This window comes from Danio rerio, chromosome 4 (assembly GCF_052040795.2).
Source record: "Danio rerio strain M-AB ecotype USA chromosome 4, GRCz13ab, whole genome shotgun sequence".
NCBI classification, from domain to species: domain Eukaryota; kingdom Metazoa; phylum Chordata; class Actinopteri; order Cypriniformes; family Danionidae; genus Danio; species Danio rerio.
In genome coordinates, this window is record NC_141024.2 from 60,252,501 (window position 1) to 60,279,758 (window position 27,258).

The 27,258-nt window shown below is 39.4% G+C and overlaps 3 protein-coding genes, 1 long non-coding RNA gene and 1 other non-coding gene across 8 annotated transcripts in view; 4 read left to right on the forward strand and 1 right to left on the reverse strand.

Moving 5' to 3' along the window:
* LOC141381800 (uncharacterized) overlaps positions 1 to 27,258 on the forward strand; it is an 887,475-nt gene that overhangs the window by 506,135 nt on the left and 354,082 nt on the right. The window lies entirely within an intron of this gene.
* LOC137491443 (uncharacterized) overlaps positions 1 to 27,258 on the forward strand; it is a 180,319-nt gene that overhangs the window by 145,389 nt on the left and 7,672 nt on the right. The window contains exons 1-3 of one of the 4 annotated variants that reach the window (XM_087249672.1): positions 10,155 to 10,204; positions 10,557 to 10,699; positions 12,957 to 17,716. The exons of 1 other annotated variant lie outside the window; for it this stretch is intronic. In XM_087249672.1, coding sequence (XP_087105798.1) covers positions 13,182 to 17,561 — 4,380 coding nt within the window. In that variant the 5' untranslated portion in view covers positions 10,155 to 10,204; positions 10,557 to 10,699; positions 12,957 to 13,181 and the 3' untranslated portion in view covers positions 17,562 to 17,716. Of the gene's footprint in view, positions 1 to 10,154; positions 10,205 to 10,556; positions 10,700 to 12,956; positions 17,717 to 27,258 lie in introns of those variants that run through there. 2 more of the 4 variants (XM_087249673.1, XM_087249674.2) reach the window with 2 other exon arrangements.
* The window catches only part of LOC137489694 (uncharacterized), a 247,946-nt gene that overhangs the window by 68,762 nt on the left and 151,926 nt on the right, over positions 1 to 27,258 (forward strand). The gene's annotated exons all lie outside the window — the stretch shown is intronic.
* On the forward strand, positions 4,259 to 4,330 carry trnaq-cug (transfer RNA glutamine (anticodon CUG)). Its single transcript has one exon. It is a non-coding gene; the product is annotated as a tRNA-Gln (tRNA).
* On the reverse strand, positions 21,328 to 25,569 carry LOC148682282 (uncharacterized). The gene is made up of 6 exons (XR_015942836.1): positions 25,514 to 25,569; positions 24,161 to 24,266; positions 23,966 to 24,036; positions 22,523 to 22,707; positions 22,158 to 22,361; positions 21,328 to 21,681 (listed from the first exon to the last, which is right to left on the reverse strand). It is a non-coding gene; the product is annotated as an uncharacterized LOC148682282 (long non-coding RNA).

A 27,258-nucleotide genomic window follows, 5' to 3' on the forward strand; every position in this document is an offset into this window, starting at 1 on the left:
GGGTCTGAGTCACTCGTTCATCATGGGCCAATCATACGCATTTAGAGCCGGAAAAAGAATTGATCCGTTCACCTCATGAGTCAGGTCTGAATTTGGAGAAAAGCTCAGCCACTGCACTTGACACCACCAACACTGGTTTGAAGTGCAGCTCAGGTTAAATACTCTCTCTCCTCTCTAGAAAGATCCAATGATTGCTACCAGGTGGACACAGTTACCTGCAGGGAGAGAGAGAGGAAAAACACAATGCTCATTGTCCACCAAAAGATATGTCTCAGGACGCAAGCCCTGGGATAACCGCTATCACCCTCCTGGAGCCTATACAGGCAAGAAATCCATTAATTAGTTGTTATGGAAGTTATTCATTAAGCTTTTAATGTACTACACAAAATGGTAATCGAAATGTTTATTTTATCATTAGTTTTATTTAATATATGTTTTTTTATTGTTTATTTTTTTAAGGTGAATTGCTGGGAATGGAGCACCTTTACAGCCAGACCGGCAAAACCCTGATTCCGGTGCTCCAGAACCCAGAGGAGGAAGACAGGCTGGTGGAGGAAGTAGATGATGAGGATCTACAAGATGACAGGTTTGAGGAGGAGATCATGGAGGACATCACAGTTCCAGTGCTGTATGAGGATGACCCCTGCCGTGATCTCAGAAACAGCCCCTCATCTTCGCCTCTGCCTCAGTCCCCAGCATCACTGGCTGAGCCGTCCACATCAGCTGGTGGAGAAGGACAGCTTCCTAGCCCAGCCCCCTCAGTGCCGTCACAGCCATCCAAGTCTGGAGACAGTCTCTCTGTTGAGGCTCAGGTAAGATATATTAAGAACTTAATTTTATTTAGTCTTTTTTTATTCCACATATACTAAATTTATTCTGTATTTACCAGGGAGTAGTCATTGGACCTGATGGCATTGCTGGGTGGGACAAGGTGCAGGATCTGGCTGCTTATTTGGTAGGTCTTCGTGAGGCTCCTTACCTCACTGACCTGCAGGTGACAGAGGCCATCCAGCTGTGGACAGCTCTCCTGGATGTTGATAAACAGCGCATCAACTACCAGCCTCGACATCAGCCTCAGCTGACACATGGGCGCTTTAAGGCACCGAAGCGCTCCGGAGTCACTCCAGGTGTGGAGAGCGTCAAGCGCTGTCTGATTGGACATCCTGAGGGTCCCTGTGCCTAGCACCAGCCGCTTGGTTGAGGCCATTTGTACAAAGCTGTGTGCCGTACACAAGTCCACTTCCAAGAAGGCTTGTGTTCGCACGCACAGGTGGTCTAAAATACTGACCGATTACCACCACATCCGGGATCTGGTGCTTGGCAGTCGCAGGCTGATGGATGAAACAGTGATCCAGCTTTTTGAGCTACATCAGAAGACGCTCATTCAGTGGTAAGCAAAGCACATTATTTTCTTTAAATTACCTGAATACTTCCAAATTAATATATATGAATGATACATATCATTTATTATCAGGTTTCAACGAAGGCAAAAGGATCAGGAAATGAGTGTACTCCCTCAAGGACTGACTCCACTTGATCCAATTGCTGTGGCAGATACGCAGCTTCCTTTGCCGAGGGGAAAATTGGACGAGGCACCGACAACATCAGGCCCCAAACACCAGTTTGTCTTTCCTCCAAATAAAGAAGGACAGGCACCTCTTCTTCGACCTGGTCGAAAGTCTGCTTCTGCAACCACCACAGTTTGCTTCTTCCTGCCGGATGCCACCACGGTGTGCTCCTTTCCACCGGCCCCCATGACGGTATGCCCAATCGCGCCAACCCCCACCACAGTCTGCCACATTGCACCAGCCCCTACCATGGTGTGCCCCGTCACACCGACCTTCACCACAGTGCGCCCCATCTAGCCAGCCTCCACCACAGTGTGCCCCATCATACCAGCCTCCACCACAGTGCGCCCTATTGCGCCGGCCCCCACCACAGTGCGCCTCATTGTATCTGCCCCCACCACGGTGTGCTCCTTTCCCACCGACCCCCAGCACGGTGTGCCCCATTGCACCACCCCCCACAGCACCAGGTGTTGTGCAGCCCATTTCAGGACCTGGATCATTGTTTGGCACACTTGTTTTTAACCCAGACATGAGTGTGTCAATGGTGATTCCATCATTTGCTGCACCAACATCCAGTGCAGTCCCAGCTTCACCTGCACCTGCTGTTCCTCCACCTGCACCTGCTCCACCTGCACCTGCTGTTCCTCCACCTGCACCTGCTCCACCTGCACCTGCTGTTCCTCCACCTGCACCTGCACGGGAACAGGAGAAGGAAAGTAGAGTCCACAAAAGGAAGTTTGTGCGTGCAGTTACTTTTAATGTTTGCAGCAAATGTGGGCAACCAAAGACTAAGGAGTTTGGCCATAGCCGATTTGGTAATGCCACATTTTGCCTGCAAATTTCAAATGGCAAATCCTTAGAGAACTGGTTGGCAGAACAGGACCAGCAAAATAAAGGACAAACTCCAGCTTCAGAATAAAGGACAAATTGCTGTATATATTTTTGTAAATGTTACATGGGTACTCTCTCTCTCTCTCTCTCATTTTATTTAATTATTGTGTGTTAATATTTAGCATTTTAAAGTGGCACTTATAGGCCCACTCTTATTTTGTCTTGTGTGTACTTATTTAATATTTGTGTATATTTTATGTAAAAATATATTTATATTTCTTAAAAAAATAACATTTTATACATTGCTTAAATACTATATTTTATATATTACGTGCCCCCACTCTTGCGTTTTATTATTTATTTATATTATTGTTTAATATATTGTGTATATAAAAATAAATATATATATATATATTGTTTTTATATAATGTGTATAATAAATAAATATATTTATAAATAGTATTGTTTTAATATTTTATATGTGCATAATAAATAAATATATATTGTATTGTTTTTATTTATTGTATATTATATAGTTTATATATTAAGATATGTTTTTATGTTGTTTTTTACATTTTTTAAATTGTTTTGCGATTTTAATATTTGTATTCATTTTAATAAACCATTTTGCATATTACTTGTTTTTGTGTGCATTAATTTAAAGTTATTACATAAAGAAATATAACATATATTATATATATATATATATATATATATATATATATATATATATATATATATATATATATAGTATAGTATATATTTATATATTAATACATAAATATATATAATATACTTATATATACATAAACAAGCATACATATGTTTAATTGAAACATTTTCATTCATTTTTAATTAACGTAATATGCTTTTTAAGAACAATATCCACATAATAATAGTAATATCAATATAATTGCCTGTGTTACGTCAGTAAAATTTCAATAAGAGCGCAGCTGATTGGCTCCGCTGAAACCGACATTGATTGGATATTGTGTTACACAGATCGTGTGTTCGAATCCAGCACGCAAAAAATGACATCTAGAATGACATGCAATATGCAACCAAAATACCACATTATGCACAGTCACAAAGCCGCGAACACTACTGCAAGCGAAATTTGACGCATTTTTTCGTTTTTTTGCGGCTTGTTCGCTTGCGAGTGAGCGAGAAGATTGGGCCCCTTCCTATGCTAAGCGAGCGCTCTACCATTTGAGCTAATTCCCCTCGGAAAAACTCAAATTGGTAGTTTTTGGCGTGGTCAAAAAAATAAAAAAAGATCACATCTGCTCTGTGGTGGCCTCTTTGCCCTGCACGCCGTTTAGTCTATGAAATATTAAATTGTGAAATGGCAGCTGAAATATCTCAGTTGGGAGAGTGTTAGACTGAAGATCTAAAGGTCCCTGGTTAGATCCAGGCTTTGGTAAAATAGTGTTGTTTTTCTGTTTTGGGCACAAGAGTTAGGTGACTGAAAGTCACCCAAAAAGCCTTGCTGCTGCACCCTTAAGTCCAACTGCTTCCACTTGACCAAAAAGCTATCTTACTTCCAGATGGTCACGTCGCTTCTGGTAATGATTGAATCAGGAGAGTTTCACTTTAAACCTTTTCGCTTTAAAAAGGCGACGTGGTCAAATTAGTGCCTGGAATAGTGCGCTTTTCTTTTGAAGGCCCTACCTGGTCCTGCTCCAGTAAACGTGTGAGGAGCCCTGCATGCCAAATGACGAGTTACTCAGAAATCAATGCACATTGGCACTGCCTTGTATTGACATTCTGCTACTTTCTGGCAAGGCCGTTTTCTTTTCTTTTTTTTTTTTTTACTTATTTTTCTCTTTACCCCGGGCAGCACCAATTAGAAGACTTGAGGTTCCATGGTGTAATGGCTAGCACTCTGGACTCTGAATCCAGCGATCCGAGTTCAAATCTCGGTGGGACCTTGTTTTTTTACCAGCACCGCACAAAAAAAGCTGGAATAGCATTCTTATCTCTTGAAGGCCGGAAAATGACAGTTACTCTGAGCTTTTTAGGAAACATGGCAGAAAGTGGCAGGTTAGCTCAGCTGGTTAGAGCGTGGTGCTAATAACGCCAAGGTCGCGGGTTTGATCCCCGTACTGGCCAAGCTTTTACCCTTTAAGGCCTCAGAGGCATTTCAGGATTCTGCTTAGTCTCACAGACATGAATGCTGCAGGATACTTGTAAAAGGGCAGATGAAATAGCTCAGTTGGGAGTGTGTTAAACTGAAGATCTAAAGGTTCCTGGTTCGATCCCGGGTTTCGGCAAAACAGTGCTGTTGTTTTATTTTGTGCACAAGGGGCAGGTGACTGAAGGCCCTACCTGGTCCTGCTCCAGTAAACGTGTGAGAAGCCCTGCATGCCGAATGACGAATTACTCAGAAATCAATGCACATTGCCACCGCCTTGTATTGACATTCTGCTACTTTCTGGCAAGGCCGTTTTATTTATTTATTTTTTTACATTTTTTTTTCTTTAGCCCGGGCTGCACCAACTAGAAGACTTTTATTAAGCTTGGCAGTAAGTGGCCGGTTAGCTCATACTGCCACCTGTAAGTCGTGGTTATTCTTGGTTAAACCGGCCAATCACTTTGTGAGCTGGAACCAAGATTTGTTTTACTCTTGGTTTTACCAGGCCAATCACGTTCCAAGCTGGAACCAAGATTCACCCTATTCTTGGTTAAGGCAGCCAATCGTGTTCCGAGTTACAATGAACGCTATGGCCAATCAGAGCCCTTATACCATCCATGATTTGTATTGTAATAAAAGATTTCGTCGCGGATTAATTCGGACACCAATTGCAAAGTAAGTATTTTTTTAACAAGGTGGTTTAAATAAATAACCATTACAGTTACGTTAATTACTACAACATAATTATTATATGATTGTTATAGATGTTTTATAATGTTATTTGGTAAGATTAATGTTAGCCGACCAAGCAAACTGTAGTTTTACTACAAACATTTTAATGCAGTTATTAATTAATTAATATGGATCATGCATGATTGCATCACTAATAATAAACCAACACTATAAGGGTCACACATCAATACATCACTAATAATAATGTTATTATTATTAGTGATGGATTAAATTGTGACCCTTATATTATTGTTTTATTATTAGTGATGCAATCATGCGTGATCCATATTGTTATATGCTTTATGATTAGTGATGTATTATGCGTGATCATTATTAGAATAGTTTATGATTAGTGATGTAGTGATATGTGAGCGTTATTATAGTATTTGTTTATAATTAGTGACTGATGAAATGAGCCTTATATTTATTATTAGTGTAGTGATTCATTAATGTGTGAGAATAATGCACGGGCATTATTGTAACTATGGTAGTAAATGACAATATAAAGTGAAGTAATGTATAATAACTGCATTAAAATGTTTGTAGTAAAACTGTACAGTGTGCTTGGTCGGCAAACATTAATCTTAACAAACAACGTCATATAACATCTATAACAATCATATAATAATTGTGTTGTTGTAATTAACGTTACTGTAATGGTTATTCATTTAAACCAACTTGTTATAAAAATACTTACTTTGTAATTGTTGTCCGAATTAATCCACAACGAAATCTGTTAATACAGTACAAATCATCAATGTTATAAGGGCTCTGATTGGCCATAGCGTTCATTGTAACTCGGAACATGATTGGCTGCCGTAACCAAGAATAGGGTGAGTCTTGGTTCCAGCTCAGGACAAGATTGGCCAGCGTAACCAAGAAATAAAAAAAATCTTGGTTCCAACTCGAAACGTGATTGGCCGGTGTAACCAAGAATAACCACGAATTACAGGTGGCAGTATGCGCCACTGGCCCAGTCTGCATCAGCAGTGCTCATTAGCATGCTGCTTGGAAAGAGGACACGGCTCGGTCAACATGCAGTTCCTTCAACGCTTGCTGTGCTTTCTTGTCATGGCAAGTTGTGGTGTCGATAGGATGCTCTAACACAGAGCATGTGACAGTCCCTCCCAAGAAGAACTGTGATCCAGGCTCTGAGACTTTCTCTTCTCCAGAAGGAGGTTGCAAATGTTAGTTATTTTTGTCAGAGCAGCTGCAGCACACCTGGGTGGAAGCCCACAGCTAGGCTTGATGGTCTAGCCTGGTGGTCTAGTAATTAGGATTCGGCGCTCTCACCGCCGCGGCCCGAGTTCGATTCCTTGTCAGGGAACTTCCTTTTCACCTCCATGGTGAACTTCGAGCAGTGGTGCCGATGATATCTTCGCAAAGGCAAGAAAGCGGCTCTGAGCACAAAAGACGTCCTTTGAGCTGGAGTCGAACTTACGACCTAAGAATTGGTCCTACAGTCCTCCCCTCTACCAACTGAGCTTTCAAAGTCTAACGTAGCAGTTCCACAACCACACCCTATAAGGTAGCTGCAGTCCGACCGCTGGCCAAAAAGGACAGGAGCAAAAGTACTTAAGCCTTCCCATACCGGGAGTCGAACCCGCGTCACCTGGTTGAAAATCAGGAATCCTGACTGCTAGACCATATGGAAATTGCCACTTTTGAAACCCAGTCTTGGCGCAAACTCCAGTTCTTTCTGATCGCTGGCACATCCCTGCTCCGCTTGAACAAGTGCCACTCATACACTTACACATTCTCTCATTCACAGTTTCTTGGTTTCCGTAACCAAGAATCTTCTGATCCGTAGTCATAAGCGCTATCCTTTGTGCCACTCTGTTCAGCACCTTGTTAGCACATTGCTTGGAGCAAGGACAAGGCTCTGTCAACCCGGAGTTCCTTCACCACACATTCTGCTTTGTTTTTATGGCAAGAGGTTGTGTGGATGGGATGCTCTTACAGGATTCCTGACAGTCCTTCCATAGAAGACCTGAGATCCAGGGTCGGAGACTCTCTCCTCTCCAAGAGGAGGTTAAAAGTCTTTTGTGTCTCTGTGTCAGAGCATTTAGGTGTTGCTGCAGCTCAGAGACCTACAAGTGGAGGAGATTACACTGCAAGTTGGCTGGATGACCTCTAAGGGGTCGGCAGTTATGCCACACGTAGGCTGGGTTTGCGATTGATGTAGCTGTAGTAGACATTCATAAAAATAAAAAAAAATTAAAACTGGTTACTCTGAGGTTGTGTTTAGGGTTGGGGTAGGTGTAAAATTTAATAAAACGTAGCGGGTTACTGTGAGGTTGGGCCTAGGGCTGGGGTAGGTGTGATTTTAATAAACTGCAATAGGTTGTATTCTGTGCCATGTACAAGACATTGAATCAATGAAACCCACATGGAGGTTTGTTACTGTGAGGTTGGGTTAAGAGTTGGGGTAGGTTGTGTTGTAAACTAGCAATCAGTTTTTTATTATTATTGTCTCTTTTTCTTTTAATCAAACAATTATTTGTATTGGTCATGTAAGGGTCATATATTAACTGAACTTCTAATGTTTAGGGTGAGTGCTGTGCATACTAATTAGCATTTTTGCAGAAGTAGATAGATGCGGGTCCAAAATTAAATTCAGCTCTGCAGAAACTTCCTGTCTGAAGAGAGGTGTTAAAACTGAACACAGAACACAGAAAGATGTATACTTTGTTGTTGGGCAGAGAATTCATAGAAAAAGAGGAAGTATGTCGAAGGGGCGGCCAATGGAGGACTGAACAATGACTGACAAGTGACGTTACACCAAAACTTCACCTGTTAAGATCGGTTGTGTATGATGATAGCGGGGAAAACCAGAGAGTTGACAAGTATGTGTCAAGCTAATGGCTTCATCATGGCTTCATCGATCACGGATCACGGATACAGTAAAATAATCATCTTTGTTGTAACATTACCTCTGTCTTTGTCGCGTTTTTCCTCCTCTTCTTTTCTTTTTTTTTGCCTCCCCTGCGCACTAGACTGTTTGGGACGTTTTGACATATTGAGCATGTTGACCCATCAAAAAAAAAATGAACACCGTAGCAGTTAAAGTCTAATTATTTGGAGGGGGGCGTCTTAGGCGAGTAGGTTTTATTATTATTATACTACTACTACTTAGTAGGCTATGCACTATGCAGTTAAATTAATGTGGGCCTATTCTTTTCTGAAGTCATACCAACTTGTTTTAGGCATAGTGGAAGTTATTTTTTTTTCTTCCCCCATTTCTGGCGCCCCCCTGGACGTACTGCGCCCTTAGCTATTGCCTATACTGCCTATGCCACGGGCCGGCCCTGCTGTGATTGATAATGTGACATTAGAATTTAACAACTCATTCTTAAAGCCAAATTGCTTAATTTGTGAACTTTTTGTACTTGGGGTTTAGTTGCACTGAAAAATCATCTTATGTCTATTTTCTCTGTAATTTTATCCAATACATTAAACTGCCAGGCAAGTTTATTTATACTGTAGCACATTTTATACACAATGGTAATTTAAAGTGCTTTACATAAAGAATGCAAAACTATTATTAAAATAATCACAAAAATAATCACAAAGAATTAAAAAATGTTAACATTTTAATTTTAAATTAATTGAGTCACTTAACAACAGAATAGAAATTGATTATACAAAAATACAGTGGGGTTCGTTTGGACGTAGCAGTGTTCATGCGGCAAATGCACTGCTAGACAAAATGCTTATTGTGGTCCTTAATGTAAAGTTAACATTATGCCAAGTTGTCACAAATGAAACAACGCATGGGAAACGGCTTTAGCGTTAGCAACAAGCTAACGTAAACTAGACAAGTAATTTTAAGTAGCTAATACTTAATTATACCTAATACTTAATAACTAAGTAACTAATACAGCAGATTTACGCCCGTGCTTTTAATATGATTTTGCTATTTAGAGTTTGCAAATAACACTTTTTATGAAATTATTTTATTAAGGGGAAAGTCTGAATGTGCTAATATAAAACCAAATTTACTTCTATAAAAACATGGGAGAAATGTATCAATAAGTCATGACGACTGCAACAGTAAGTGGAAAAAAATGTTAAGAAAAAGACTTTTATTTTGGTGTGGCATGTGACGTCATTAGGCGGCGCCGCTACAGCGCGGTGATTCAACAGGAGAAAGGTTTGTTTTAAAAGTTTTACAGATATAACCCGATTTAAAGTTAAAGTTCTAAAGTTTTAGTTTTTTATATGATGTTAAATTATGTTCCTGCTTTTGAAAATATAATTTTAACATTTTATACAACGTATTACTATTTTATTCTCAGTAACCGAGGGTCATTGTTTGAATAAAGTAACAGAAAAGTGTGTAATAAGTGTTTTAATGAAACATTTTACCCGATTTCTTTTTGTTAATTAAAAGCTGTGCACAATTCTGCCCCGGCCTATGTCAGTGAAGTGAACTTATTAGACTTTATTCAGCTTGTAGACAGTTAAACTTCCATGACCAGTTTTTGTCTGTCTCGATCTCGTTTTTTTTTTTTTTTTTTTTTGTCTGTCCCTTGGTCTTGCTGCAAATCAAAAGATGATAGAGGTTTCTGTGTTGCGGCCTCAAGGCTCTGGAAAAGTCTCCCTCTGAACATCGGGATTGCTACATCATTGGATGCTTTTAAATCTAACTTAAAGACTTTCCTTTGAGTGACAAATTCAAGTTATTTTTATTTGTATTTTAGTATTACTTTTAAACATACATTTTCCTGTATTTTAAATTCTAGTATTTAAAATTTTATTGTGTAGTTTATTTTATTGTAAAGTTTTTTGGATCAACCACGGTTGTGTAGAATTGTGCTCTATAAATAAAGTTTGCCCTGCCTAGAGTGGCAAAAAAGCTAAACAAAAGACTTTTATTTTGGCGTAACGTGACGTCATCAGGCGGCGCCGCTAAAGCGCGGTGATTCAATGGAGAAAGGTTTGCTTTAAAAGTTTTACAGATATAACCCGATTTAAAGTTAAAGTACTAAAGTTTCAGGATTGTTTATACGATGCAAAATTATGTTCCTGCTGTTGGAAATATTATTTTAACCCTTTATACAACGTAGTACTATTATATTCTCAGTAATCGAGGGCTATTGTTTGAATAAAGTAACAGAAAAGTGTGTAATACGTGTTTTAATGAAACGTTTTACCTGATTTATTTTTGTTAATTATGCTGATTAAAATAAACTGTTGAAGCAAGTGTTGAAGAGAAGGTATTTTATTTCTGTTCATTGTTTTATTTATTTTAAACAGAACATTTTTATTGTTTTGTTCATTTCAAACAGGATAAAGTGTCAGAGAAAAACTCCTGCTGAAGCGACTGATCTCCACACTGTTATAAAGATGGTGTTTATTAAAGAAGAGAATGAAGATGTGAAGATTGAAGAAACATTCACAGTCAAACAGGAAGATCTGCAGAAACAAACAGGTTGATTTTCATTCTCAAATACCAACTCAGTCATTTGATCCTTATTCAGATATATTTTAATAATAAGAAAACTAAATTAAATCCATCTTGCAGCCCAAAGTGGGCTGCCTAGTTCTTCTAAATGCACATAAGCACTCATTAAAAGACAGAATGAGTTTCTTTCTTGTTACTTGTTCTCATGTCTTTTGTCATTATTTTATGTATTATTAGTCTCCCATTTTCTCTACCTTCTTAAGGTTATTGCTTTTCTTGTTCTCCTGCTGTTTGTGAAGCGTCCTTGAGCACCGGCGCTTTATAAAATAAATTTAAGAAGTTTAACTGAGCTGAAGATATTTGACCTACAGTATTCTCCTAGTAGATATCAGCTATTACATTGATAGTGTTGGCTTAGTACTATCCATTTGCATACGTCACGTTGATCACAATTCCCCTTTTTTCATCAACTTCTTTATGAGTTTAATCTTGTTTCTAGTAGTTGTTACTAGTTCTCACAGATAATATCTGAGTTAGAAGTAGATCATTATTATAATAACTAATTACCAGGGCTATTGTGTTTAAACAGGGTTTCCGCTGCGTCATAAAATGTCTTAAGATCCAAAATCAAACACAAAATTTAAAATCTTTAGCTAGAAATATCTAAAATACATATAAAAAATTATTTATTTATTATTGTTTATATATATATATATATATATATATATATATATATATATATATATATATATATATATATATATATATATATGGGTCAATGACGTGACACTCATTTTTTTGTGTCCATGTCTTTTAAATAAATTCAAGTAGGTTACAGTTTCAAAATAAATGAGCAAATTACTTGCATACATTCTCTATTTTGAGGACCAAGTTTAATTTTTTGGTTTTAATCCATTTTAAGAAAATTTTTAGAGGATTATTGCAAGAATGTCAATGTGGTGTAACCAAAAAAAATTGGTACCAAATAGTTTACCTTGTTTAAAAAATGTGAAAGCCTCAATGAAACATTGTATCGGCTAGTCTGGCATAATTTTACATTAGACATATTTAATAGTAAATAAAGGTAAAAATAGCACAATTGTTTTAAATATTATAATTCATTTGGGGAATTTTGTCTGTCACCTCAAATTTCTGAAATGTCAAGATGGTGTAACCACCATTTATTGAGCCATTTTGTTAATATTGTGCACAAGACAGTTAGACAGGAAATTGGATCACAGAGAAGAACTCTTGATAAGACTAATTGCTGCATGCAAAGGTTAGTAACTCTTTTTAAAATATGAGATACTTTGACCTTTTTAAGGTATGGTCAGCTATTCTTAGATATGCATGTCAAATGGTAAGACCCCAGAAATGCACTGATAATTGTTCAATATTATAAAAATAAGTATTATATTTAAAAGTTAAATTTGAAATATTCCCACCAAGCCCATGTGCTTACATAGATGTTATTGATAATGCCTGTCAAATTTCATTTTAAGTTGAAATGTCAAGGGATGTAACTGGTTACACCATTTGACTCATATAGCAGGAGTCTTTCTGTTGGGGGTCAATTTAGTCAAATATCATTAGTTCACGATGCTGATCAAAAATGCGACATAAATTAGACTACTATTTGGAACTATTTGTGTTCATAGTGTAGATTATTTATTTATTTTTGTTTGAGAAATAGGTGCTTAATCCACAACCTTACTATTAAAGCTCTGTAAACCTAGGATAAAGTTATTTTACTGCACAACATGACTGTATTTTTTTTATGTTAATCCATGTTTATATTCACACAATAAAATGTACACACTCTCTCATTCACACACTAGGGTTGGGCATCTAAGCTATAATGCCGATCCGATACACATCTCGATACAAAGAATACGATCCGATATATTAGCGATACATTTGTGACATATTGCGATGCAACACGATACGATTCACACCTATATCACGATACAATGCGATAATTCAGCACTAGCTAATTAGTTCAAGTTTATGAGATTATGTGAAAGAGGATGCTGTGCCATTGAATGAGTTTAATTATTTATTAACCAAGCAAAACCAAGCCTTTTTTTACAAACTGGCTTTTCCCTCAGAGCCAGAGTGTCAATTTACAGTAGAGAGCCATTTTAGAACATATAGCACATATTATTTAAGTATTTGTGGAGAGGTAAGCGTGGTCGAACACCCAATCAGGGGGGAGAGCATGCTAGGAGCCCGGCGGCTAATCAGCGGGTCAATCAGAAATGATAAATAACACCTGTCTTTCTAGTGATTGGGCCGGAGAGACTCCCTTCTTAAGGAGAACGGGAGGAGCAGTCGGGAGAGGAGAGAGCACACACACACACCCATACACCGTTACCTGTGTGGTGTCATTAAACAACAAATAAAATATTTGCTTACCTGAATCGCCGACCCTGTCTTCTTCTTCCCTCAACAACGAACATTATTACAGTGGTGCCGAAACCCGGGAAGAAGAAGAAACTTCGCTGCCAGAATGTCTACTCCGTCGACTAATCCATGTGCGGAAGTCATCCAGGCGCTCGCGGTTCTCCATCAGGAACAACATCATGCGCTGGTGGAGTTGAAGAAAGATCTAGAACATCGTTTCCAAGTCCTCATGGAGGCCCAGCGGGAGGACCGCGAGGTAATCCGGAGTCTGCTGACCCAGGAGATCCAGCCCGCTTCAACATCTACCGCCCACCCTCCCATTACGCTACAGAAAATAGCGCTGGAGGATGACCCGGAAGTTTTCCTGGATCTTTTTGAAAAGATGGCTGAGGCGTGTGGCTGGCCGCGGGCTGAGTGGCCGGTACGAGTCATCCCGCTGCTCTCGGGCGAAGCCCAGATCGCCGCACAGCAGCTACCGGCCCAGAATCTCCTGGAATACGCTCATCTGAAGCGAGCTATTCTCCAGCAGGCCGGCCGCAACCCGGAGGAGCAACGTCAGCTCTTCCGATCGCTGGTTTTGGCTGAAGGCGGCCGGCCCTTTGCGTTCGCCCAGCAGCTCCGTGACGCCTGCCGCAGATGGCTGGTACAGGATGGCCGAACCACCGCCCAACTGGTGGATGCCGTGGTGCTGGAGCAATTCATCACCCGCCTCCCCTCCCGAACATCGGAGTGGGTCCAGTGCCACCGGCCTGACGATCTGGAGACGGCTATCCGACTGGCGGAGGATCACCTGGTGGCGAGGTCCAGGGTCGGCGAAAGAACCTCTTCTCTCTCTCTCTCTCTTCCCCCTCTCTCTCTCTCTCCTCCTGTTCCCAGGCCCAGACGGCGGGGACCGCCCACACCAGCACCCAGGCGGCGGTGCACAGAAGCGGATCCGCTGAACATCCCAAGGGGGGCGGGGCCCTATCTGGATGGAGGGGTGGAGCCACGACCCCTGGCGGTTCCCCAGACAATGACAGGTCTCTCTCCGGTTCAATCAGTTGATACTGCTGGCCCCGGGGGTATAGTGAGAATGTCTGGGCCGAGGTATTGGCACCGCGGGCACGAGGATAGCGCACCAAAAGTTTGCTCCATGAAGGAGGTGAGTGCGCTGATTCGCGTTCCCGCCACGCCAATCGTCGCCCCCGGTCGCGACGGGTTATACCGGATACCTGTGAGTATAAAAGGGGGTACATATCAAGCTTTGGTGGATTCGGGGTGTAACCAAACCTCCATCCATCAAAGCCTGCTTCAAGACCCGGCATTGGATACGAGCCGCACTGTAAGGGTAAGGTGTGTGCACGGGGATGTTATTCACTACACGCTAACGGCAATAGATATTCAATTCCGGGGGAAAAAACATAGTGTAGAGGTAGCGGTTAACCCGCACCTCAAACACCCGCTAATTCTGGGAACTAATTGGCCTGGATTTAATAAATTATTGGGAGTTTTATGTGCGGGTGTTTCTTGGAAGAAGAAATCGCTGGATAGGGGACGTGTCGATCAGCTGGGGGAATCCCAAGCAGTGACGTCACGCGCTGACTCAGGGGAAGGGCTGGGAATTTCCCGGTGTAAAGACTTTCCCCTGGAGCAGTCGCGTGATGATACACTAAAACATGCACTCGAAAGAGTGCAGGTTATAGATGGGAAAATCCTCCAGCCTGATAGACCCCTCTCCTATCCGTATTTTGCGGTGATTAATGATAGGGTGTATCGAGTGACCCAAGACGCTCAGACAAAAGAAGATACAACCCAGCTATTAGTACCAAAGAGCCGCCGGGAAATGCTTTTTCAGGCGGCTCATTCTAATCCTATGGCCGGACATTTAGGTCAGGCGGCCACACTAAATCGCCTCATGACCCGATTCTTTTGGCCGGGCATTCACGGTGACGTCAGCAGATGGTGCGCTGCGTGCAGTGAATGTCAGCTGGTAAATCCACCGGCCACCCCAAAAGCGCCGTTGCGCCCTTTACCAATTATGGAGATCCCCTTCGAGAGAATTGGTATGGATCTCATCGGGCCATTAGAGCGATCTGCACGCGGGCATCGGTTTGCATTAGTTCTGGTGGATTATGCAACCCGCTTCCCGGAAGCAGTCGCGCTCCGTAACATCTCAGCAAAGAGCGTTGCGGAGGCGCTGTTTCGCCTCATCTCCCGTGTGGGAATCCCCAAGGAGATTCTCACTGATCAAGGCACCGCGTTCATGTCACGCACGATGCGTGAGCTTTACGGATTATTGGGCATTAAATCTATTCGCACGAGCGTCTATCACCCACAAACAGACGGGCTGGTGGAAAGATTTAATCGCACGCTTAAATCAATGATCCGTAAATTCGTTCACGAGGACGCGAAAAATTGGGATAAGTGGTTGGAGCCCTTATTATTTGCTGTGCGGGAGGTTCCCCAAGCCTCTACGGGGTTTTCCCCCTTCGAGCTTCTCTACGGCAGACAGCCCAGAGGGGTTTTGGATGTTGTTAGAGAGGCTTGGGAGGACGAGCCTTCTAAAAGTAAAAATGAAATTCAATATATCCTGGACCTTAGAGCAAAACTCCACACACTGGGGCGGCTCTCTACAGAGAATTTGCTTAAGGCTCAGGATGACCAACGCCGGCGATATGATAAGGGCACTAAACTCCGTAAATTTTCAAAGGGAGATAAAGTACTTGTACTGCTACCCACTTCCAGCTCTAAATTACTCGCCAAGTGGCAAGGGCCGTTTGTGGTCACACGACGAGTCAGTGATCTCGATTACGAGGTGGTTTGTTCAGACAGGGCTGACTCGCGTCAGATTTATCACATTAATCTGCTTAAGCAGTGGAGGGAGCCGGAGGACGTGGCGCTGGCTACACTTGTTACTAACGAGGATGACCTGGGGCCGGAGAGCTCCGGCCGTGAACGGCCGAGCGCTCTGGTCACCGGGGGCGATCATCTCTCAGCGAGCCAGCTCCTCGACATCCGGCACCTCCAACGTGAATACTCTGACGTGTTTTCGCCCCTGCCCGGTCGTACTAACCTGATTCAGCACCATATCGAGACCGAACCGGGCGTGGTCGTTAGGACCCGGCCGTATCGCCTACCTGAACACAAGAAAAAAGTGATTCAGGAAGAATTGAATAATATGTTGAAAATGGGAGTAGTGGAAGAATCCCACAGCGACTGGGCCAGCCCGATTGTCTTGGTGCCTAAGACGGACGGCTCGGTCCGGTTCTGTGTGGATTATCGCAAGGTGAATGCTGTGTCAAAATTTGACGCTTATCCAATGCCGCGTATTGACGAGTTGCTCGACCGGTTAGGTGCTGCTCGATATTACTCGACATTGGATTTAACGAAGGGCTATTGGCAGATCCCCTTATCTCCAATATCCCGCGAAAAAACAGCCTTCACTACGCCGTTTGGATTGCACCAATTTGTGACGCTTCCGTTCGGGCTGTTCGGGGCACCGGCGACGTTTCAGCGCCTGATGGACAAAATACTCGGCCCTCACACAGCATATGCCGCTGCTTATCTAGATGATATCATCATTTACAGTAATGACTGGCAGCGGCATATGCAACATTTGAGGGCGGTATTGTCGGCGCTGAGACGGGCCGGGCTCACGGCCAACCCACGGAAGTGCGCAATTGGGCGAGTGGAGGTAAGGTATCTGGGCTTCCACTTAGGTCACGGGCAGGTGCAGCCCCAAATTGATAAGACTGCAGCCATTGCAACCTGTCCGAGACCTAAGACCAAAAAGGAGGTGAGACAGTTTTTGGGGCTGGCAGGTTATTATAGGCGTTTTGTCCCTAATTATTCTGCCCTTGTCAGCTCATTGACTGATCTCACTAAAAAGGAGGGACCGGATACCGTCCAATGGTCGGAGCAGTGCCAACAGGCCTTCTCAAAGGTAAAATCTATACTTTGCGGGGGGGCGCTATTGCACGCTCCTGACTTTGCTCTCCCCTTTGTTTTACAGACGGACGCATCCGATCGGGGACTGGGGGCGGTTCTCTCGCAGGAGGTGGCGGGAGTGGAACGGCCGGTGCTGTACATTAGCCGCAAACTCAGCAAGAGTGAGGCTAAGTACAGCACCATAGAGAAGGAGTGCCTGGCGATCAGGTGGGCCATTCTCACTCTCCGCTATTACCTCCTGGGTAGGGAATTCGCTCTCTGTTCAGATCACGCTCCTCTCCAGTGGCTTCCCCGCATGAAGGATACCAATGCGCGGATCACCCGTTGGTATCTAGCTTTACAGCCTTTTAAGTTCAAGGTGATCCACAGGCCGGGCGTACAAATGGCGGTAGCCGACTTCCTCTCGAGGGCGGGGGGGGGGAGGGCTGCAGGCCGGACGGCTCCCCGGCCTGAGGCGGGCGGTGGGGGTATGTGGAGAGGTAAGCGTGGTCGAACACCCAATCAGGGGGGAGAGCATGCTAGGAGCCCGGCGGCTAATCAGCGGGTCAATCAGAAATGATAAATAACACCTGTCTTTCTAGTGATTGGGCCGGAGAGACTCCCTTCTTAAGGAGAACGGGAGGAGCAGTCGGGAGAGGAGAGAGCACACACACACACCCATACACCGTTACCTGTGTGGTGTCATTAAACAACAAATAAAATATTTGCTTACCTGAATCGCCGACCCTGTCTTCTTCTTCCCTCAACAACGAACATTATTACAGTATTATTAAGATAAAAAAGAATGTATAAGTGCAATATATATTAAATTATATATATTTGCACTCTTTCAACATAAAGGTTTAGCATTGCACAACAAGAATTGTTATTTAACTTTTCAACTATGAAAACAAGTTTTACAAAGATATATTGTGCCACTGAATATTCAAAACTTAAGGTCGTGAACTAGCAGTGTTATGCTGCTTTGAAACATCACTGTCACTGTAAACAACAGGCTAATAAAAAATATAACAAACCAGCAATCTTCTTGCTGTGGGGTGGTCATACTACCCACTGTGCCACCGTGACACCCATTATTTTTATCATTATTATTATTAATATTATTATTATAATTAAATAAAAATTAACAGGAGGAGGTGTTTAAAACCTTCGTTCTTCGTGACACTAGGCTGAATATCTTTGCAGATAAACAATGCAATAACATCCGTTATTGGCATAGAGCGCACAAAACTGTTGCGCATGGAAAAAAAAAACTTGCAATGCTTTTCACACCACTTTTGGAGCTGGTAGCTACAGTTAAAGCAGTGCAGGAAGCCGGGTATGCAGGAACACTGGAAGATGCTTTCACAACAACACCGTGGCGCCGCTTCAAGTGAGATTTCAGATTAGTCGTACTGCCCACGTATTTTACAGATGCGCGGCACATTTCGCAAATTGCATCTGTCCTTTTTTGTTTTGTTTTTTTGTGTGTTGTTTTGCTTCTCGTGCTTTCTGAGGGCGCACCACTAGCTTCATCCGCACACCTGATACACTGAGTTGTAGTGTAAGTGTACACATCCGCAAGCCCGTTGCTAATGCATACTTTATGTAGGTCGATTAAATTATGCGCCAAAAACAGGTTGACAACACTTGTTAATAAATAAAAAATACATTATATATTAAAAATATAAGCTGTATCTTGGTAAACCGATGCATCTCGCAAAAACCGATGCATCTCGATTTGCTTCCAAAATTTCATTCTTCCTCTGCTGCTCTACCGATGCACTCGCATCGTGCACCCGCATGACCGCGTATCGATACATATCGATTAATCTTCCCATCCCTATCACACACACATTCATACACTACAGTCAATTTAGTTTTTCTAATTCACCTATACCGCAAGTCTTTGGACTGTGGGTGAAACTGGAGCTCCTAGAGGAAACCCATGTCAACTCCACACAGTAAGCCATCCTGGTCCATCTTGGACTCAAACCAGCAACCTTCTTGCTGTGAGACAACTGTGCTAACCACATTAGCCACTGTATCACCCTCCTTTGAAATGTTGTATGTATTTTTTTTTCCTTCTTGAGAAAGTCTTATTTCTTTTAGTTTGGATAGAATAAAAGCAGTTTTTTAATTGTTTAAACAGTTTTTAAGGTCAATATTGTTAGCCTTCTTAAATACAGAACAAACCACAGTTACCCAATGACTTGGCCAATAGATCTTACTTGCCTAATTAACCTAATTACATTTTTAAATGTCACTTTAGGCTGAATACTAATGTCTTACAAATGATCTAGTCAAATATTATGTGCTGTCATCATGGCAAAGACTACGGAAGAAATCAGTTATTAGAATTTAGTCATTTAAACTATTTTGTTTAGAAATGTGTTGACAATAATATTCTCTGTGTTAAAGAGCCCTTGGGAATTTCTTTTTTAAATAAAAGAAAAAAATTAACATGGGAAAAGAAACAAGGTTGACAAGCATCTATAGACTGAGTGCACACAGCCTTAAGTTTTGGAGGTTTTCATACTTGATGCGCTCGCTGTTGTACTATTATTATTAACAACTGGAGGTGACTCGGAGGAACTTTAATGATGAAAAGTTGTGAAGAACAAGTCAGAAGTTGCTAAACATATGAATTGCAGTTGAAATCAGTTTTGTTTTTGTTTTTACAGCATGTCTGATAATATTTTTTTCTTCTGGAGAAAGTCTTATTTGTTTTATTTCGGCTAGAATAAAAGCAATTTTTAAAAGCCATTTTAAGGTAAAAATTATTAGCCCTTTTAAGCTTTTTCCCCGCGATAGTCAACAGAACAAACAATGATTATACAATAACTTATCTAATTACTCTAACCTGCCTAGTTAACCTAATTAAGCCTTTAAATGCTACTTTAAGCTGTATAGAAGTGTCTTGAAGAATATCTAGTCTAATATTATTTACTGTCATCATGGCAAAGAGAAAATAAATCAGTTATTAGAGATGAGTTATTAAAACTATTATGTGTTGAAAATGTGTTAAAAAATCTTCTCTTTGTTAAACCGAAATTGGGGAAAAAATAACAGGGGAGCTAATAGCTCAGGGGGACTAATAATAACTCTGCGTAATTCTGAAGTTAACTGTATAAAATAGTTTGTGGATAAGTTGTGGATACACTCATGAAATTATTTGTTGTCAGTCAGTCGTGTATGCTTACAAAAATTGGCCTTTAATCCCAGCACCAAGGCAACAACAAGTAAGCAGCAGTTCTTACGTACTAGTGATTTATGTACAGTGTTTGGCAAATTGTTTCTAAATAGCTTAGAAGTAAAATAGTGGATTTTTTTTCTAATATCATCTACTTAGTTTCATTTTACTTAAGCCAACTGAAAAGAAACAGTGATGGAAAAGGTGTTAAATGTTAAACATGTTTCTTTAGTTTGTTAATATTCTATTGATGAGGGCCACACATTTAATGTAAAGGATTTTATTACTTGGTGTATTAAAAGTTCAGCAACTTGGTTTCATTGTTCTAAACACATTTGTCAATGACAATCCCACCCCCCTCAGAAATTGTTCATCAACTGTCATTACAATATGAGACATGGATACACCGTTCATGCGCCATGATGATTTCTTTTTGCCAGACATTTTGGTTAACATTAAAACAAATTAAAATCACTTCAGCTGAAATTGTTGACTATCATTCTTAATTTGAATTGATTTTAATTGTCAATTTCAAAATCTTTGGCTGTAGAAGCAACACTGTCAGGTGGTGTAACTGTTTTTTGTCAATTAGTGTAACCAGTATTTTACATAAAAATATAATTATGTACATGGAAATAATGTGAAATTAAAATTAAAACACCCAGTTTAGTGTATTAAAATCATTAAAATGTACATTTAGAGATAATGCGAATAAAATCCCAGATAGCAAAATACACTCAGGCCAGTTCCGGCTAGATTGTCGCCTGCCGAAGACTTACCCCTCGGCCCAACTCCGGCTGCCGGACTCGGGCCGGATGCCTGTGGACTCACTGCCCGATTCCGGCCCGAATCAAGCGGGCCAGATGCGGCGGCCGTAAGCGAGCCGACGCTGCGCATCCGCGCCGGAATCGGCGCGAGGGTAATGTGCGCTGCGGCCCGGAGCTGGCGCGACTCCGTATTTATACACCTTATAAAACCTTTTGGTATTACATTGGTACTTAATATATGGTATTACAACCATTTGAATTTATACAACAGCAAACACAGGCTATAATGTAAACACAAAGTGTAAGCACTGTGTTTAACCTTTGAATAAAGTGCAAACTGCATACACATTCTGTAACGAAAATAATCAGACAAATGACAAAATAAATAAATGTTAAACGTTTATTAATTGCAAGAAAAAAATAGTACTAAAATTTTATAAATAATTTTGTAGTGCACAAGAATATCAATATAAAAACAACAATAAAACAACACATTAAAGACACAGAAAGATTTAAACAAAAAATCTAAAAATTACACACAAACACAGATGTTTTTAAAACAACCCTGTTTTCCCAATAGACTTGAATTAAAAATTTGTACAAACAGCTAAATTTTATATAAACCTTAATATAGAAACCAATTTAAGATATAGCAAGAAACATCTTAAAAATACCAATGACAATCCGTAAAATATCCAAGTCAAACTTGTAAAAAGTACTGCAGAATTCTGAAGAAACATCTTGAAACATTTTTTAATAAAACATTAAAATAATTTTAAACAAACAAATATATATATATATATATATATATATATATATATATATATATATATATATATATATATATATATATATATATATATATATATAATTGCAGAAGTATAAAGTCAAACTTATTTTTAAATAAACTTGAACAAAATCAATTGCACAAACAGCAAGACATGAGTGAGATGATTATACATTTCATATATATACACGTCTTGTGCAATTTTATATTTATAATTTTATTTGTATTACGTTTATTAAAAATGTATCAAGATGTTTCTTCAGAATTTGGCGCACACACATACATACATACCTACATACCATACATATATACACACACACACATACACACATATATATACATATACATATATATATATATATATATATATATATATATATATATATATATATATATATATATATATAAATAAATGCAAATGAAAGAAACAAATTGTTCAAGTATCAGGGAACATCCTAATACACTTAAAATGTTGTTTAAAAAATAAAACAAAATAGTGATGTAGACATTTGACACATTAGCTTTCTCTTCTTTCTTCCTCCATCCCTGTCACGGGCAAGTTGTAGCTACCTTGTAATGCATTTTTCCACTTCTTTATCAGTGGTGTGGTATGGACATTTGTCCTCACTCCATCTGTGATTAAAAGATAAACAGATAATTAGTAGTGAACAAGTACTAATGTAAAAAAAAAGAAAAAATTAGGAAAAAAGTAGGCTACCTACGAAGCAAAAAAAACAATAAAAAAAAACAAATAAACTTAAAACACTTTGAAATTAGCAAGAGCTTGAACTTACCAGTTTCTTCATTTGTTCAGGCTGCTCCTTTAGTTGATTTTCAAGCTTTTCCAAATCAAATTGACCAAAGGAAGGTCAAATGTGTTTACATCTGGAATTTCATCACGTCTGTTTTGGTTTTGTGAGAATCAGGCCCAGCTGCTGCTTTATGACGTTGCATGATTTTAAAACTTCAGTCAGTCGTGCTAAAAAAGAAAAATAACAGATTAGTATAAATCAACCTGTAGCTTATTCTCATACAACTTCTGTAAATACAACAGTGGGTTAGACACTGCTGATATTCTCTAGTTGATCTTTATTTTCTAGCTGCATTAAACCTTAACAAATTTAGTGATGTCTTCAATTCTTACAAAGACATCACGAGATGCAATAAGTTATGTCTTTATCTCAAACTGCACTAGAACAAAGACTGTAAATGTTCATAGGTGTAGTGCAGGAGTGTCCAAACATTTTGGGCCGAGGGCCAGATGCAAAAAAACAAACGTCGCGGGCCAAATTTTACATACATCACACAGACACACACACACACACACACACACACATATATACATATATATATATATATATATATATATATATATATATATATATATATATATATATATATATATATATATAAATGCAGTTGAAGTCAGAATTGTTAGCCCCCCTAAATTATTAGCCACCGTTTATTTTTTCCCCAATTTCTGTTTAACAGAGAGTTAAACATTTTTTTCCACACATTTCTAAACATATTAGTTTTAGTAACTCATTTCTAATAACTGATTTATTTTATCTTTGCCATGATGACAGTAAATAATATTTGACTAGATATTTTTAAGACACTTCTATACAGCTTAAAGTGACATTTAAAGGCTTAACTAGGTTAATCAAGTTAACTAGTCAAGGTAATTAGGCAAGTTATTTTATAACAATGGTTTGTTCTGAAGACTTAAGGGGCTAATAATTTTTACCTTAAAATGGTTCATAAAAAAATTTAAACCGCTTTTTATTCTAGCCGAAATAAAACAAGTCTTTCTCCAACATCATTTGGGAAATATTTAAAAAAGAAGAAATACATCAATGAGGGGCTAATAATTCAGACTTCAACTGTGTGTAGACAGACAGACAGACAGACAGACAGACAGACAGATAGACAGATAGATAGATATAGATAGATAGATAGATCATAACAAGAACTGCTGCTTAATTGAATGCATGTAATAGCGAAACCCGGTGGTTATTTATTGAATTACGTTCATTTTTGTATAGCGGGCCAGATTCTATTGATATTTATAAAAAGCCTCGCGGGCTGCAGATGGCCCGCGGGCCGTAGTTTGGACACGCCTGGTGTACTGGAATGTACAGTATCTGTGCATCTTCATGGTGGTCTTAAGATTTCTGCCATAGTCATTGATGGTGATGGTACTTGTGGTGCTGCATTGATTTCTGAAATCTTCATACCTGCCTTTTATCCAGCCTCTTTGTTCCAAGTAATTTTTCTTCATCATGGTATAGATGTGTCCATACTGTCCCTTAATCAGATACATTTACAAAACAAAACATCACTTTAGTATAGTGCCAGGTTAAAACTCACAGGTTGTAATAGATCAATGACATAATGTTGACAGTATGTGTTTAAAATAATTGCAAACAAACCTGTTCTGTCTTGAGATGTATGACAGGCAATCATCGTCCTCATCTGTCTACCAGTCAGAAATCACAGTTGCATGTGGATGTTTTAGTCGAGCTTCCTCATATGCATCTATAATAAAACATCACATTGTTAACCTCCAGTAAAGAAAAGTTAAAATCCTGAAATACTATCAAAGTTAATTAATGCATATAATACCTATATAGTGTAAATAATCAGTACACAGAAGGTTGCACAAGATTTATTCGGAGATTCATGCAGAGTGACAGCCTTATGAATCTGAGACATAGATTTGTAAGATGGCCAAGCACATGCATTATTCTGTACCCATGAAGATTAACCTACCATTGTGAAAAATGTTTGATGATGATAGCCAATAACAATAAACCATTTCAGCTGTTTGTGAAGCAATTAGTAATGTAATGTCTGAAAAGCTCAATCTATGTTGAAAATGTATCAGCAGTTTACAGCTTATAATGGACTTTTAGCACACAACTATAGCATGCCTATTCACGTTCAAAAGAGTGTGCCATTGACTTCTTTGGTCGTGATGTGCTGCAAAATGATCTCACTAACCTTTGTTAAACAAGAACAATAAGACTTAACCAACAAATATTGTTACCCATTCATTTAAATCAGAATTTATCACTGTCAATAACATAAAAAACAAACAAAAAAAACATCAAAATCTGCTTTAAGACGTTCAGTTTTACATTAACTGACCATTACAGCTTGAACATAAGATATAATTGATTCACATAGGCTAACACATATGAATTAAAGTGCATAGTAATATATTTCTCTTGGATAATTTAAAGAGAATAGTAAACCGTCGAGTTTCGATCACTTTTCGTGACTAACTGCAAAAACAAGATAAACAATAATATTTTATTAATCCAAAACGATTAGTTTTTATTTACACAATCACAGAATTAATACTGTTGGATAAGTAAACGCCTGTACAATGATTTTTTTCAACATCCACGGTACTTTATAATGTTAAATCAGGAAAAAAACACGTTTTGCCAAGATAGTTAATGGATTCGTCTACAGAAACTTTCTTTAACGCAAAGTTAGCATACACACAAATTCGTTTCATGTTTCTTTAAAATAATTAAAATAGTTTTCAGTTACTACACACGTTACAATCTAACATTGTGTTAAAGGAAAATGAACTTTCAGGCTGTTTGTAACTGTTAGCGTTAGCATACATTAGCTCCAGTCGTGTTTCTTAAAGCAAGTTACATTTCGTATCAAACTGTTTTAAATTACTAAACGCTGTTACAACCAAACACCGTGGAAATGTTTTAAGCTCTAAATTCGCTAATTATACAGTACACAAGCAGTAAAAAGCTTACCTTTCTGACCGGGATCCACGTGAAGTCTTTAAAAAAACCAAACTTTTTCTTCTTGTGATCTTCGTGCCATGGTGGTTGACAAACAGCTTTTTGGAGCATTACCGCCACCGTCTGGATTGGAGTGTGGATCATGAGTTTAGTCACGCATGTGTTTATTATGAAACCAACTTCTGCTTTAAAACAAAAACAGTCAGCACAGGAGCGTGCTATCTCAAAATTAAGCGAATTTTACATAGTTTTTCTCTAGATGACATGTATAATCTATTTATAAATAATATTGTTTTGTTTGCGTCTAAACATTGCGACCATCCACACTAAATATTCTTTTTTTTTTTTTTTTGCTATCGTACCATGAATATTTTCTCAAATTATCATTAAACGTGGAGCTAACAGATTACTAGATAAAATAAGAACTTAATCGGTTGCCATCAGCCTTAATCGGTTGCCATATGGTTGACCGGAATCGGGCCAGTGCTTTACAGCCGCATCACAACCGCATGTGCGCGAGCGAGCTGCGGGCCGCACTCGGCCCGGATAACACTCGCCGATGCCGAGTCGGAGCCGGAGGCGCCGGAGGGCAGCCGAGCTCGGGCCGATTACTGCCTGCTATCTGGGATAAATGTTATTGTGGTATTTTAAAATGAAGTATTTATTTCAGTGTGTACACTTGCATATCATCTAGAAGGAGTAAATTATTTAATATTTCACAATGTTTGGCAGTTACACCATTTGACATTTTCAGTTGGATTCAGTCTTAATGTTTGTAAAAAATGGTGTAAATGTTATTTTTAATGACATAAAATCAACATGAATACAATCTGTACATTTTAAAATATCTAACGGATGCTTTTAAATCAACTTTGTAAAAGATTTTTAAACCTGTTTTGTTACTGACCCTAACAACGAGTTATTATTAAATATTAACATTCAGGTTCAACCTTTGGTCAATTGGGTTAAACAAATACATAATTGTATCTGATCCCGCCGCTCGGCCAAGCGGACTCTCAGATTATGAATATTAATTATCAACAATAACGAATTATTGTTAATCATTAATATTCTGCATTAACTTATTGTTAATTTGACCAAATAAATATACCCAGACCTCGCCGCTCATCCGAGCGGACTCCGTACGGATATATTTATTTAGAAAGGGAATACTTACTACTCCTTGTGAGGTAGCTTAATCATTCTTAAGTTTTGATTAACTTAAATAGCAGCCGGTAGCAAAAGATCTATCATTTCAGTGACCTTTTTCTGTGAGGCAAACAAAAACAATCCAATGCGATTATAATAAGGTTTATTGACTAATCTAATACATATCAAACAAACGTAAACTGAGTATAGGAATATATGGGCATAACATATAACAGACAAACGCATACTAATTCTAAATAGGCTATAAACGGATATATGGAACATATAATAAAACCGAAAGAGACATAAAAGTGAGGAAATGCAGAAATTAGGTACAGAATGACAAATTTCGCTCAGTTCAACCACATATAACGAGAACCACCAGTTGATCATAAACACCTTAAAAAGGGGCACAGCTTAAAACGCATATGAAAAATAAACTTGCATTTACTTTCTCTTGTGTCGTGCGAGCTTTGGTTGATGCGCGGGGGACGTCAGAGATTCAGTAGGAGTTTGTGTGTCCTGTTCAGCTTGGTCCAAGTTGAATGGTCCCACGAGGCGCGAGATTAAACTGAGTTCAAAAGTCGGAAAACAAAGAAACGGGGACA